The 13826-nt window shown below is 44.2% G+C and overlaps 3 protein-coding genes across 4 annotated transcripts; 1 reads left to right on the top strand and 2 right to left on the bottom strand.

Moving 5' to 3' along the window:
• The first annotated feature begins 676 nt into the window (after positions 1–676).
• Positions 677–3964, top strand: LOC138635361 (prostaglandin D2 receptor 2-like). Its single transcript, XM_069722784.1, has 3 exons — positions 677–722; positions 1872–2945; positions 3009–3964. Exons 2-3 carry the CDS (start codon positions 1943–1945, stop codon positions 3119–3121), a joined length of 1116 nt encoding a protein of 371 aa, XP_069578885.1. The 5' UTR covers positions 677–722; positions 1872–1942; the 3' UTR covers positions 3122–3964.
• Positions 3965–4119: 155 nt separating this feature from the next.
• Positions 4120–6413, bottom strand: LOC138635348 (probable G-protein coupled receptor 132). 2 transcript variants are annotated; one of them, XM_069722770.1, is made up of 3 exons: positions 6349–6413; positions 5398–6250; positions 4120–4948 (listed from the first exon to the last, which is right to left on the bottom strand). In XM_069722770.1, the coding sequence occupies exons 2-3, from the start codon at positions 5976–5978 to the stop codon at positions 4561–4563; spliced, it is 969 nt and encodes a 322-aa protein (XP_069578871.1). In that variant the 5' UTR covers positions 5979–6250; positions 6349–6413; the 3' UTR covers positions 4120–4560. The 2 variants fall into 2 exon arrangements, with proteins under 2 accessions (XP_069578871.1, XP_069578870.1); XM_069722769.1 differs by having other exon boundaries at positions 5398–6403.
• Positions 6414–10402: 3989 nt separating this feature from the next.
• On the bottom strand, positions 10403–11911 carry ugt5g1 (UDP glucuronosyltransferase 5 family, polypeptide G1). The gene has a single exon (XM_069722804.1). The coding sequence runs from the start codon at positions 11881–11883 to the stop codon at positions 10417–10419; it is 1467 nt and encodes a 488-aa protein (XP_069578905.1). The 5' UTR covers positions 11884–11911; the 3' UTR covers positions 10403–10416.
• Between the last annotated feature and the right edge of the window lie 1915 nt (positions 11912–13826).

Raw genomic sequence — 13826 nt, 5'->3', positions numbered from 1 at the left:
AACTGTGAGACAAGTGCCTTTAAAAAGATGTGTTCAGTGGATGTGGTAAATGGTGAAAGATAAGATTGCAAAAACAGACTGGCAGCACAAGGGCTGTGAAAATATTGACAGTTTGCTCTTTGACTTGTAGAGCTGCTTTTAAATCGACAGAAATGAAGATGTTCACAAGTATCGCGTAAACTGGAGTTTCGGAGGGAAACGCCTTCATATTCTCGTCTTTAAATTTGAAAAGCTGGACAGCTGTTGGCCAAGTTTCAGCTGCTCTACAGGAAGGGTGAAATCATGGTGGGAAACGAGCAGGCATCGCGGAGCTCCGAGCGCCTTAGGTTCAGAGCACCCGTGGGTAACTGCGAGAACCAACGGGAAACCCTGCTGTGTTGGTGACCATGTCATAACCGACCACTATCATGGCAGGCATTTTGACTTGTGATGACCCCAGTTCCATCAGGTGTCCCAGTAAGCCGCAACAGTGAACCGGCATGTGCGAATGGGGTCTCACCTAAGTGGAATGCAGCCATCGTGAATGCACAGGAGGACTCTGAGAGTAATGTCGTCCAGAGACAACAAATAGACCCGGAGGCGCTCCGCAAAGAGTTTTACCTGTGAGCTAACCGTCCTGTACTGTAACTCTCTGGTGATTTAATGGATGACACCGACTCATCTTTTCTCATATCCACAGTGTACGAGTACAGCCCCGCAGTTTCCCTCAACTTTCTAATAAGGTACAATAAATATTCACAAGTTGTCACTGATTGACATTGATTGATTCTTTATGGCCAAGTAATAATCCTGCGTTGTCAGACAAATATTATGAGTTGCCAGGTTGTGAAAACTCTTTGTCGTGATATTTAAATACAGTGAACCCTCGCTATAACGCGGTTCACCTTTCACGGTCTCGCTGCTTCACGGATTTGCATCGTGCATTGTGTTCTGCATTCTGATTGGCTAAACAGTCTCTCCGCTTCTTCTCTACCTGTTTGTCAATAATGTTGCGGTTTAATATGTACACGTACGTAAAACAGCTTGCCAAATTAAAAATAATCGATGGTGGCATGTCGGTTTATAAGAATCTTTTTGCTCAGAAGAAAAAAGAGCGACAACAACTACCGATAACTATGTTCTTCTCTTGAAAAACCACACCTGCACCGCCGGCTTTAGAAGAAAGAACCGCTGCAGAGCGGAGTCAGGATGCAGCGGCTCAGTCAGAAGAGCAGTGAAATACACGAGTCACTATTTGTCCTACTGTACTTTGTATTTGTTTTCATAATCATTTTTCATTTCCTCCCGTTCTAATCCAGTGACTCGGGTCGCAGTGGGGCGGTGCTGATCTCAGCAATTTGAAGCCTTCAGTTCGTATTGATGATTAAAATTATTATTTTACAGTACAGTAGTTATTTGTTAAAAAAAAACATTTATACAGTACTTTTATTTGTTAGCTTGGGCTTGTAAAAAGGTTTTGTTCTTTGGTTTCAATGTATTATGGAGTATTTCATTGTATAATAATTGTAAAAAAAATAAAGGTTACTACTTCACGGATTTCACCTATCACGGTTTCTATTTGGAACGTAACCCCCGCGAAAAACGAGGGTTCACTGTACTTATTATTGCTCTGTAAAACAGAAATAATGGATGTATTAACAACTAATAAAACATTACTTAAACTTAAAAAACAGCTTTAAAATATTTCGGTTTCAGTCAGATTTTAGTGCATTGTGACTTGAGACTAAATGAGCTCACTATCTCATGAGCTCTGTACCACTATTGGAAGAAACTATGAGCTAAAACAGTTCTCTTTCCATATCCTTTCATTATTTATTTTCTTAATACAATTTTTTAATGCTCAGCTTTGCATGTTCGAATCTCTGTTGCAGATCTCAGCCGTGTGAAGCAACAGTCTGAATTGAATCTGCTCCGTGCGACATCAAGACCTTTTCCTTTCAAGATGCTGTACTGTCCTTCCAGCCAGGGGGCAAACATCACCTTCACCCCCTCAAACCAAACGACCAAGTTAAGTCCCTTGAGTATTTTTACCATTTCCCTCCACGGCCTGGTCTCTACCATTGGCATCGTGGAAAACCTCATCATCCTCGTAGTGGTGGGCCTCCATGTCCGCCGCTCTATCATCAGCATCTGGATCCTGAACCTCGCTGCCTCCGACCTGCTGACCACCTCTTTCCTGCCCTTCTTCACCGTCTACATGGCCAAAGGCAACACCTGGACGTTGGGCCCGACCCTCTGCCGCATCCAATCCTCCGTCTTCTTCCTCAACATGTTCGTCAGCGGCTTCCTGCTGGCGGCCATTTCTATGGACCGCTGCTTGGTGGTGCTGAGACCCGTCTGGGCTCAAAACCACAGGAACATCCAACTCGTGGGCATCATATGTGGGGTAATCTGGGCCTTGGCCGTGGTCTGCACTATTCCCTTCTACATGTTCCGTGATACCATCACCTTACCCACCGGGAGGATTCTCTGTTACTACAACTACGCTCTGTTCCGCCCTAGTGGACCACATGACCTGCAGTCTTTATGTAATCATCGCAAGCAAGGCCTGGCGATATTTAGGCTCCTTTTAGCCTTCCTGATCCCTCTCATAATCATCATCTTCAGCTATGCTGCCGTGAACACCGCCTTGGCCCGCAGAGGCTGCCGGCGGCCTTTCCGTTTTGTTCGACTCGTAATGGCCGTGGTTGTGAGCTTCGTTCTCTGCTGGGCTCCCTACCACTTGCTCATTATCATCGAGGTGATGGTTCCCAGTGAGCATCCTGCGCAGTTATTTGTCAGCAAGGCCCTCCCGATTTCAGCAACAATTGGCGTCCTTAACAGTGTCCTCAACCCCATTCTGTATGTGTTCAGCTGCCCTGACCTGTGCAGTAAGATCAGGCATTCTCTCGGCACAGTGTTGGAGAGTGTTCTGGTTGAGGATCTGGCAGAGATGGCCCGGCGCTATAGCACCGCCCGGGGCTCACTCAGCACCGCCCGGGGCTCACTCAGCCCCGCCCAGGGCTCACTCAGCACCGCCCAGGGCTCACTCAGCACCTCTGAGTTTGGGATGAAGCAGAAGAATTCCACTCAATCTTTTGTTCCGAAAACAGAGGAGGAATCGCTGCATGAAGGTCTCTAACTCGGCTTAGACCTGAAAAGGTACCATCAATTCTGTAAATATGGCTTTTACTCACTTCAACTGCACAGAGGAACAGCCTTTATATGAAAAAAGGCTTTTATTTCTGTATGATATTTCAGTAAGAAGAGCCCTTGTTTTCTGATCTGCTCCAGTTACAATATATTGCAGCTTCAGTCCCTTTTTCTGTCCCTAATTCCCTTTGTTTCATATTTCCTTTCTTTTGTGTCACTTCCAAACTGTCACTGATGAAACATTTCTGTATTTCATTTCAAATTTAAAGTGGTCAGGCAACTCATTTTACATATGTTCGTTGCAAGGTTTTAGTTTAAAACATTTCTGATCTATTACATTTCACTGATGGAAACTTCATTATTTTCAGAGTCAAATCCACTGGACTTTGTCTTCCTGATGGAAGTTCTTGTGTGAAAATGTCCATTATGCCAAATCATTTGAAGTTTTAAGATTGTCGGGCCCTGCGTTCTTCATTAGTATTTTAACCCGGTCCTTTAGCGTCGCTGCTTTGTTTGTGATGGCTACGTCTTCAGCTGATGACCTACTTTTTATTTTATTCAAGTTTACGGTACTTGTAATGTCATTTGTGCGCTCGCTTTGCACATTTTACTGATGTGACAGCAGGAACTGCAGACGCATGAAGTGTTGAGATGGTATCGGTCGCTCAAAGTGCTGAAACAAGTATATTTTTGGAGCTTCTGTATTTTCTTTCCTTATTGGTTCATTCACTCCGGGTGCTTGAAACAGATGTCTTAAAATGTGCACTGTACCTCTGGTTTGTTAACCAGTCATTTCATTTTTATGCATTTTAATGGAGTGAAATGAAGATGAATAAAGAGATAAAAAAAAAAAAAAAAAGCATTATGTTTTGATGTGGTTTAACGATTAAACCACAGTCATGACTGTTTTGTCTGTGGTGATTCACATTCATTCTATTTTCAAAATAACTGATAGGAAACAAGTGATTAAACAGGATTTTTTTTTTTTTTTTTTTTTTATTGTTGTAAACATATCAGTAAAAAATAGGTTGTGAATTTTGCACTTCTCACACTCGAAACACAGTCTCAAAGCAGAAACAAACACATCTTTTCAATATGCGATCAGATCGCTTCCAGATTTTTAATTTATTCATCTTTATATCTCTTCTTGAGGCAACAGTGAGTATGAATGTACAGTTTAGGCAAATATGAAACAATAGAGTCCTTTAGTGCTGACCAAACAAAAGTTCAATTCTTTGAGCACCGAGATCGGTGCATTATCTTTGTTTGTTTCCTGGAAATACTCCGAGGCACGTTAAAGGTGTTCACTGCGAGTCAACACGGGCCTTTCCACTGGGTGGCACAATTGCTTTGGTTAAATACCAGGTGCCAGATGTGTAATTAAATCCAAGTTACATTGCCAGAAGGTCGCTAATGTCCAGTTCCCCTCTACTGCTGGGTGTAAGAGTGAGCTCTGGTGCTGAGCCTCATGTTTTTGTGGGTGTCTCGCCCTCGTCTCAAACAGGACAGGGACCTTTGCAGCTCCAGGCGGGCGTCGTGGCACAGGAAGATGTAGAAGAGGGGATCCAGTAACGTGTTGAGGCTGGTCAGACCGTAGCACAGGCGATAGATGAGGAAAATGGAACGCTCCAGTCCGCACGGCTCATCCGTCAGCAGCAGGGAGACAAACCTGTATCCGCCCACGAGGTGGTAGGGTCCAAAGACGGCGATGAAGTTGACGGTGATCACGACTAGGATTCCTACGATCTTGTGCCGCTCGTGGTCAGAGAGGGAGGGAGACCGTCGGAGCGTCACCCCGATGTGGGCTGAGGTGTAGCTGAGGGCAGAAGCAGAGTTGCAGATGAGGAATCGGCCTTTCCATTTGAATAAACTGAAGGTGTCATGTCCCCCGTAAGCGAGGGAAAGTCTTTGGATTCTTTTGGTAAACTGCAGGAAAAGAAAACTCGGTAGTTTCAGTGTCGAGCAACACCTCAATATTTGGTGCGTCAAGTTTTAAACCCTAATTTTGGTTTATGTTCTAATTGCTCAAACAAGTTCCAAATTTTCTTTCCATAAGTTTTATTGAATTATTTGTGAAATTGGTAAAAAAAAAAAAAGGAAAAAAAAAAGCCAGCTTTGCGTTTGTTGTCACAACAATTAAAATGACTTAGATGACTTGGTGTAGACTGGAAAAGGGCGACTCAAAACCACATAACCGTTGCTGGAACACGTAGGGGTCTTGGATCTTGGGGTGTGGGCGGGGTGGGGGGGGGGGGGTTAACTCACCCTAGAATGGCACATGGCAGCAGGAAGCCGAGGCCCACCGTGATGATCTTGAAGTGAGCGTATCTGGGGCTGACGGGGTACTGCTCCAGACACAGCAGCCTGTCGGAGTCGAACACCGACGGCAGCAGCCCGCTCAGGCAGAACAGGAAGGTGAGAGTCCACACCGCCACACCTGACACGGCCGCCACCCTGACCGTCCGCACCCCGCGGCTGCTCAGCGGGTACACGATGGCCAGGCAGCGGTCCATCGCTATCAGGCACAGGAACATGACGCTGGCGTAGACGTTCACGTAGAACACGTAGCCGACCAGCTCGCAGGTGAGCTGGCCGTAGGGCCAGCGGTGTGCGCCTTGCAGGTAGAGAATCCACAGCGGCAGGGTGAGCAGCTGGAGGAGGTCCGACAGCAGCAGGTTGAGGATGTAGACCAGCTGACAGCCCCCCCCGCCCGAGCGACCCAGGTGGTACAGTCCCCAGAGAGACAGTAGGTTGCTGGGGAGACCCAGAGAGAAGATGACGCCATAGATACAGGTCAGGCCGAAGGTGTCTGTGTCCAAGGGGAGGTTGCAGGTGTCATTGGACATGTCTCTGTTGGTGGAGGACCTGACATGGGAAGCTAGAAGTGACTTCAATCAGACGCTGATTGGCACTCGCACAGTGATGTCTCGGTTCAGGAAAACCCATTCATTCACTCAATGCAAAGGAAAAGAAAAGAAGTCTCAGTTTGATGCATCTAATTGTCTATTTGTCCATTTGTTCATAAATCCATTCTGCTGCGGAGAAGATCAGGCTCAGACTCCATGCCATCAGTCAACCAGTCTTCAGAGTATCCTGGATCCATTAACGGAAACAAACCCTGCAAAGCAAACAGCCCGAGTACTTTCGTACAGTCCGGTATCAGCAGGTGCATGCAGAATTAAACCGTATAATGCGAACTTAAGACTTTTCACTCACCTCTCAAGGCTTTGAGACCGACTTTGTTTCACAAAAGTGTGCTACCCACTCGGCGGCTGGCTGACCTGTGCTCAATAAATGTTGGGAACACGGTGTCTCGACCGAGCCTTGTCTATTCTGTGATCGTTTCCTCCACAGGAAACCCACTTCTTCAGCTTTAAAGGCAACATCCTGAGGCAGGAGAACGCCTTTCTGCCCCAGAACAAAAACATACACTCTCTCTTTCTCTGAGCCGCCCTCTCTCTTACTCCATTAGCAGTCAGGATAATTAAGATGGACAGGGGCTGTGAGGGGAGGAACTGATGTTCAGTGTCCACTAATGCACTTTAGATTGCTGATTACTGGCTGCGATCCATTAGACACATTAATGTCGTGCTATCACGCTTTTCAAAACATTTCAATATTGTTCGTGCTACGCAAGTATACTATAGACCTGTATAGAGGGTTCAGATTTTCTTCCTATATCGTGCATCTTGCTGTGTGTGTGTGTGTGTGTGTAAAATAGATGTGTGGCATGTGTCAAGCAGACAAAAAAAAATTTTTTTTACTTTCCTCATTGCGGGGACTCAAAAAGTAGGTTTCCCCAAAAGTAAACCATCTTAAGTCAATATACATGTATAAGTCAATATGTCCTCCTAAGTGACAAACACAAGAATCTGTCTGACTGTTTGTTAATACTGTTGTTGCGGGGACATACGCATGCTTACACAGTTGCATTGTGGGAAGCTGCCACCCTTCTCGATGCAAAAAAAAAAAGCCAGTCTCCTTAAAGTAAATCATGAGGTTTCAGGCTGAATAATTGGACACGCAACCAACTGAGTCTCCAGGAAATGAATGACAGACCAATGTAGCGTCCTCTGAAGTAACGGAAACACAACTCTTTGTATGCGTGTGTCCTTCTATCTCCATCCAGTTAACAATTGTGAACATGGTGAGTGAGGACAATTTAGGCGAGGGAGTACACTTTACCGAGCCTTCACTTTTTAACGCGCCTTTAAAAGACTGTTTGACTTTGTTTTCGGGCCGATCTTTGATTAGCTTTAGTTGCCTGCGTACACAGGGATTGTGTGCGTGTGCGAGGATTGTGTGCGAAATGTTTCTCAATATTTGACGAGTAAGACTCGCTTGATTGACAAGATTAAAACCACAGGGAGAAGGAACAGACGAACAATTCTATAGTACCAAGCACAGTTTGCAGTAAAAAAAACAAAAACAAAATGAAAACACAAACCTGATGTCGTTGATACAGTTCGGAGACAGTGAAAGTGTTAAATTTAAATGTAGGAAACTTTTCTCAGGCACCACAGGAAGAAAAAAAATCATACACAATTGAAATTGTTTGAGTGAAGAATGGGTTTATTGAGACAATAGGTGTTAGTCGGTATTTTTACCACATGGTTTCAAAGGGGAGGAGGGTCTAATCACTCACTTTGTTTCCTTTAAATGTCACAAATATCTAATTCATTTGTTAATCCAAGAGGGTTACCGATAAATCAAAAAAAAGTTCCCTGGGGTTTTACCACCACTGTGTGCACTCTGGAGGTCTGCACGTAGATCTCGCTGGACGTGAAGGGACAGATATTAGGTGTATGTTAACTGGACTGCGAGTCAGGTTCGGGGGGGGAGGGGGGTGTCCCTGGAGAAGGTCCCAGTACCGAGGCTGCATAATAAAGTTGTTCCTGCAGGAGGCTGCTGCATACCACAGGAAGTTCTCTGTTTCTTTAATCATGTCATGTCAGGGAATTGTGCAAACTGTATGCACATGGAAAGATGGCGTGGTCGGTGCAAGTGCAGCTCGTGAGACTTTGCCTGCACTGAGCACCCACCGACCACATTGAACCTCAATGGGGAACACTGGGTCCGTTATTTGCGGTAGATGGGGGGTCGGCATGCCCCCAGTTTGGGGAAACAGGCCACTGTACCAGCACAGTAGCTAAGCTATGTATTGCTGTGGTTGGGGTTAGAGACAAAACGTTCTTTACCCACCTGAAAAAACTCTTTATCAGTTCAGCTTGATGCTACATTTGGAGTATTTTGACCTCTCTACCTTGCAGTCAGACAGCCCTTTCCGACGGCAAACTGACGACCTTATATCACTCTTTCAAAAGCCACCAGACTCCTCTGAAAAAAAACTAATTTTACCCACCGCAACACAAAAATTGCTGATCTGCTGCTGCTTCAATTGTTGGTGGTGTTGGAACACATTTGGTTTGGATCCAAACTAACACTAAACTCACACAATGGCACGTGCTGACCCCAAACTGCAGGTATTATTACTGACTTTGCATGAGTTCTCGTACAAACCCACTTCAAACAAAGCAAACTATCGCTTTAAGCCTGGGCGGTACACAATTCTGCAAATCATACAGGAAGCCGCAATTTCAAAAACCGTCGGTCTCATTGCTACATCGTCCTGTCACTTAAACAGTCCATTACAGTAACCACACAATCCCATTGAGGGGACTACAGCATTCATTTCAATATGCATTCTATGTATGTGTTCAGTCCTGTAGGAAGCTGTATGAGAGACGCACGTGAAGTCATGATGCAAATACTGACGTCTCCACGTCTATTGTTGTTTAGGATAATCGCCATAACCTACATCTCCGTCATCGCTCAAATCAAATCTGTGCAGTTGAATCCGTACGGGCCTGTAAAATGAGTTTACCAGAATATACCGAGACATCTTCAGCGCTGTCTCGTGGGTAGTTTCATTTTGACCAAAATACTTCTTTTTTTTTTTTTTCTGCTTAAACCCTGTGCTTCAACTGGCCTGAAGTTCTTTTCCAAATTTAGCAGCTCCCAAAACAACCGAGTACACACTGATCTCACATTTGTTTGTGATTCGCAGCCCTGAAGAAAACTCATGATAAGACTCCACATGCTTGTAGTTGTCATCTGTTTTAAAATCCAGTACGTGTTTGTAATAACATGCAGCTACTCAGTAAATATGATACACTTACATTTGTCTGTAATTATAAGTGAGAGCCATGCAGAAGGAAGTACATCTGTTCAGTAAAAAAAAAAAGAAGCTTTTTTTTTTTTGAAGATTTAGATTTTGCCACCATTTCTGTTTTTTGTTGTTGTTGTTTTTTTGTCATGCCAAAGTGTGTAGTATACCCATTAGTCCTCTGGGGGAAACCATGTCAATGTCATGTAAAGGTGTCCTAGGTGTGAAAAGTGTGAAAAGTACACACAGGTATGACCAGAGTTGATGAAGGGAGGTCATGGGACAGTGGTACTACGATGAAGGTCATATGAAGGGGGTCATTTGAAAAGTACAACAGTGATATCAAGTCCAGAATAGGAGGAAGGAAGGTCGGGGGAGGGGGGGGGGGGTGTTGGATAGATCAAACCCAGGATTTTCACCCAGGAGACCAAAGTTTGAGTTCATTGAGAAAGCGATGCGGAAGCCTGGGTCTTGAAAGTCTGATACTGTGGTCCAGAATGAGCAATTAATAGTTCCTATGTGCAATGAATTCATGGATATCCCGACAACTATCACTGGATCACTTTCTACTTTCAGAAAACTTATTAGGAGTGTGTTTTTCAGTGATTTTCTACACAAACTTGTGGATGTTTATTTACAGTGAAGACTGGTTATAACAATAGTGTTAATCATTCTGAATCTAAAATGATGTGTACCGTTCACGCCTCATGTCACTCACCCTCCACTATTTGAAATCGTTTGGTGTCCATCTTTGCAACACAAAAATAGAGCTACAACTATTATTGTAGAAAGGCTTCTTTTTTTTCTTTTTTTATTGCATGACTTTGAGCTGGAAATGAGCAAAACATGTTTAAGTTTTGAAGATAATGAAACGACATCAAAACATAAAGCATGTACTAATTTGCAATAGATGAAAGTTTGAAGGTAACCCTTCACTTATCTAAGCTTTTTCTTCAACATCTCTGGCAACATCATTTCTACTATCTAAATCAATTGTCTAAAATAGGAGGTAGAAGTGATGTCAATTGTGATGAGAGTGTGTCTCCATTAAACTCCACCTGTTTGCAGACGCTTGAGTACTCCCCCCCCCTGTAAAAACATTGTGCAATTAAGTCGTGTTACTCTGCTTTCATCTTTTTGGACCGACCGCAGCAGAGAATCCTGCAGACCGACACTAAAGTCCAGACGAAGGCTCCAGTTACAGCCAAAATAAAAGCAGCCACATCCAGGCAGAAGTAGGAATACCAAGGCAGACTGAAACCTGCTGACTGCAGGTGGGCTGCTCCTTTGTTCCTGATGACGTACTCGATCCAAAAGACGGCGGTGTCCATGGGAGACATTGGCTGGTCGCGATGTAGCTGAGAGAGACGCCGTACGTTGTTACGGTACGAGGGACTCTCGATGATGTCCTGCAGGGCTTCCAGGAAGTTGTCTTTGTTCAGGGATTTGGCCTCCGCCACCCGAGCTGCACCACGCAACTTCAGCCGGTGTAGATTGTCAAACTGATCAAAGAGAAGAGGCAGACCCAAAACAGGAACCCCGTGGTAGATGGCCTCATACATGCCGTTGGTGCCTCCGTGGGCCACAAAGGCTCGGGTCTTGGGGTGCCCCAGGAGATCGCTCTGAGGCAGCCACTTCAACAGCAGGGTGTTGTTTCCTAGAGAGGCAGGCTTTTCGCCCACAAACCGCCAAACCACCTTCTGAGGGAGCTGAGCAAAAGCAGCAGCGATGGCCTCTGTGCTCTCGCGAGGCAGGGCTGACACGAAGGTCCCCAGGGACATGACCACCACCCCGTGCTCCCCAGAGCTCTGCACGAACGCTTCCAGCTCGGCAGAAAGGGGTCGGGCCTCTTTACACTGGAATCCCCCTATGTGCACCAAGTTAGGCACGGTGGGTCGGGGGAACTCAAAGACGAAATCTGACCTCAGCAGCCAGATGTCAGCCGCACGCTCCAAAGACAGCAAGTCAGTTCCGGGAGGGAAGTGAAGCTGGAACAGTTCTGAGTAGGCAGGATTAATGACAAAGTGATATTCATAAACGCTGTGGAAATAATGCAACATGTTCTTGGTCCTTTCCAGAAAATCCATCTGATCGTGAAGTTCACTTCCTGACACGGGGACATAGGAGACAGGAGAGGGAGCTATGGTTAAATGGCCCTCCCCGCTATTAATCCAGCGCACATTGAAAACCATCGGCAGCTTGAGGTAGCTACCCAGAAGGACACCGATAGTCAGCGCGGGGTCCGTTAACATCAGGTCAAACTCTGAATCCCGCAACTTCTTCATTAAAATGGGGTCATTGATTATTGTAGCAGTTGCTCTGGCCAGGATAACGTGGCCATTTCCCAAAATGGATGTGATCAAGTTCTGCTGGCAGAAGGTGCTTATAAAAGTTGGATACCTGCGACACTCCATAACCTTTATCAGCATCTTATTGTAGTATTCCTTGTCCGACTCGTCCTCCAGCATGGGCACATCAATAGAAGTGTAAAAGGAGGAGTGACGAGGGATGTACCAGCTCTTTGCTGAGCGTAACAGTGTCACGCTGTGGCCCCTGGAGTGCAGCTCTTCGAGGATCAGCTTCATGTTGATCCAATGGCTGCCATCCACTGGCACCACCAGAATCCTGCTGCCGCTACAGGAAGTGGGCCTGAGTGACAGCAGGCAGAGCGCTGCCAGTAGTGCAGGGATGGAAATGCTGCACATTTTCTGGAAGAAACAAGCGAGAGAGAAAGGATTTGAGTTAACCCAGTAACCTCAAAGGTGTACGATTTTTGGTTGGAATCATTCTTAAATGAATTCATTGGAATTCAGCGTGTAAAGAAATAGCACTGAGTTGCGCAGGTGTCTGCTGAAGTTAGCGTGCTAACCAGCCGGCCCCGGCCTGTCCTCCGTCGTAATACTATCCCGCATCTCAACAGGCGATAGTGAGTCACTGTAGCGTCCAGTCTGCCCTCAGTCCAACATTAGGAGAGGATGAAGCAGCGTATTCTGACCTCTATCTATCAAACTGATGCAATCTGATGTAGCAAAGAAACCAGGTATACGTGTTTGGTCAATTGAAAACGGATCTTTATTGCAGCGAATTACAACACGAACCATTGTTGAGTTAAGCCAGCTAAAACATAAACTTGGCTCAACTGATCCGTACACTTCTGGGTCTATACCAAACAACTTGACAAATATCAGGTATGAAAAAAAAAAAAAAAAAAAAAGCCAACTGCAAACTAATGGCAGGGCAAGAATACACAACATTTGACCAAACTGCTGAAAGTCTGAGAGTTAGACTGCTGGCAGACGGTGGTATTACAAGACAGGACATACATCCTACATATTGCACCTTTAAGTTGACACTCCTATATCTTGTCTGTTGATGCCTGATTGTGACAAACAAAAGAAAATAGCGTAAATAGCAGCTAGTGAGGCATTATCTAATGAAAAATATTAACATATTTCAATACATTTCCAGAACAGTTTCATGTTATTGACATATTCGAGTCAAAGTTTTTTTTAGATATCTCTTTGTATCACTCCATGAATCAGAAAACCCTGCCAACAGCCATAAAAATGCATTTTTATCATATCCTTGGGAATAAAATGAATAAATCAGGCGATGAATGGTATAGGTAAAAAATAAATAAATAAAAACAATGTAGATGAGAATTAAACCGGAAAGTTTAGAATCAGGAAGTGATACTGAAGTGGCAATTTCCTGCTGAAGGTGTGAGAAGAAAACTCCTTTTGAGAAAAAGATCTTTAAAGTTCAATAATTATTTTTTGTATATAGGAAACTGATATTTACAGACACCATGTCAAATCAAATTGCAACATCAGTAATCTAAAACACATAAATACTGACAATTGAATGGCAGAGCTTCAAATATATAACAGCAGATGCATGTTGCGTTAGTATTCAAACTTTTCATAAATTTAGGAGGTTGCAAATACACGTATACTAATATAAAAACTTTAATATGTATTTTGGACAATTCTGTTATGGAGGTAAAATAGTATAAAAAAAAAAAAACAATGAAAAAAGTAATGTTTTTGCTTAAGTCTGGTCTGAAGAACAACACCAACAGAATGAAATGTGGTACATATGAAATATGATTTCTACATATGACAGTTTAATGCTTTTAGCTAGCCTCCTCTGATGGTTACTTTACCAGCTGCTGGCTTATGCTACCTGTGTACATTTAATACAACAGGGATTGGACTTTCTTTGTAGTCACAGTGGAAGAATATTGTATACCGTGACAATGTGGCATAAAAGCTACAACCAGTGGTTCGCTCCCTGTCGTTAAAACATGATTTTATTTAAATGGTTCTGTTGAATGAAGTGAATTAAATCCCCTCACCTGGTTCTTGTTGTATCAGACGTTAAGTTTAAGTTGCAGGTCCTGAGTGAGCCAGGATACTGTGTGACTTTTGTTTCCACACAGGTCAAAGTCCAGTATGTGGATTAGAGGTATCTGCCTCCTGCTGAAGAGCAAAGGTTGATTTTAATTTGAGTCGATAAAGTATGCATG

This window comes from Brachyistius frenatus, unplaced genomic scaffold, assembly GCF_029030835.1.
Source record: "Brachyistius frenatus isolate BFR_SWC_R1_liver_20210118 unplaced genomic scaffold, ASM2903083v1 Contig_305, whole genome shotgun sequence".
Classification (NCBI taxonomy): Eukaryota; Metazoa; Chordata; class Actinopteri; family Embiotocidae; genus Brachyistius; species Brachyistius frenatus.
This window is presented reverse-complemented; position numbering and strand designations above follow the sequence as displayed.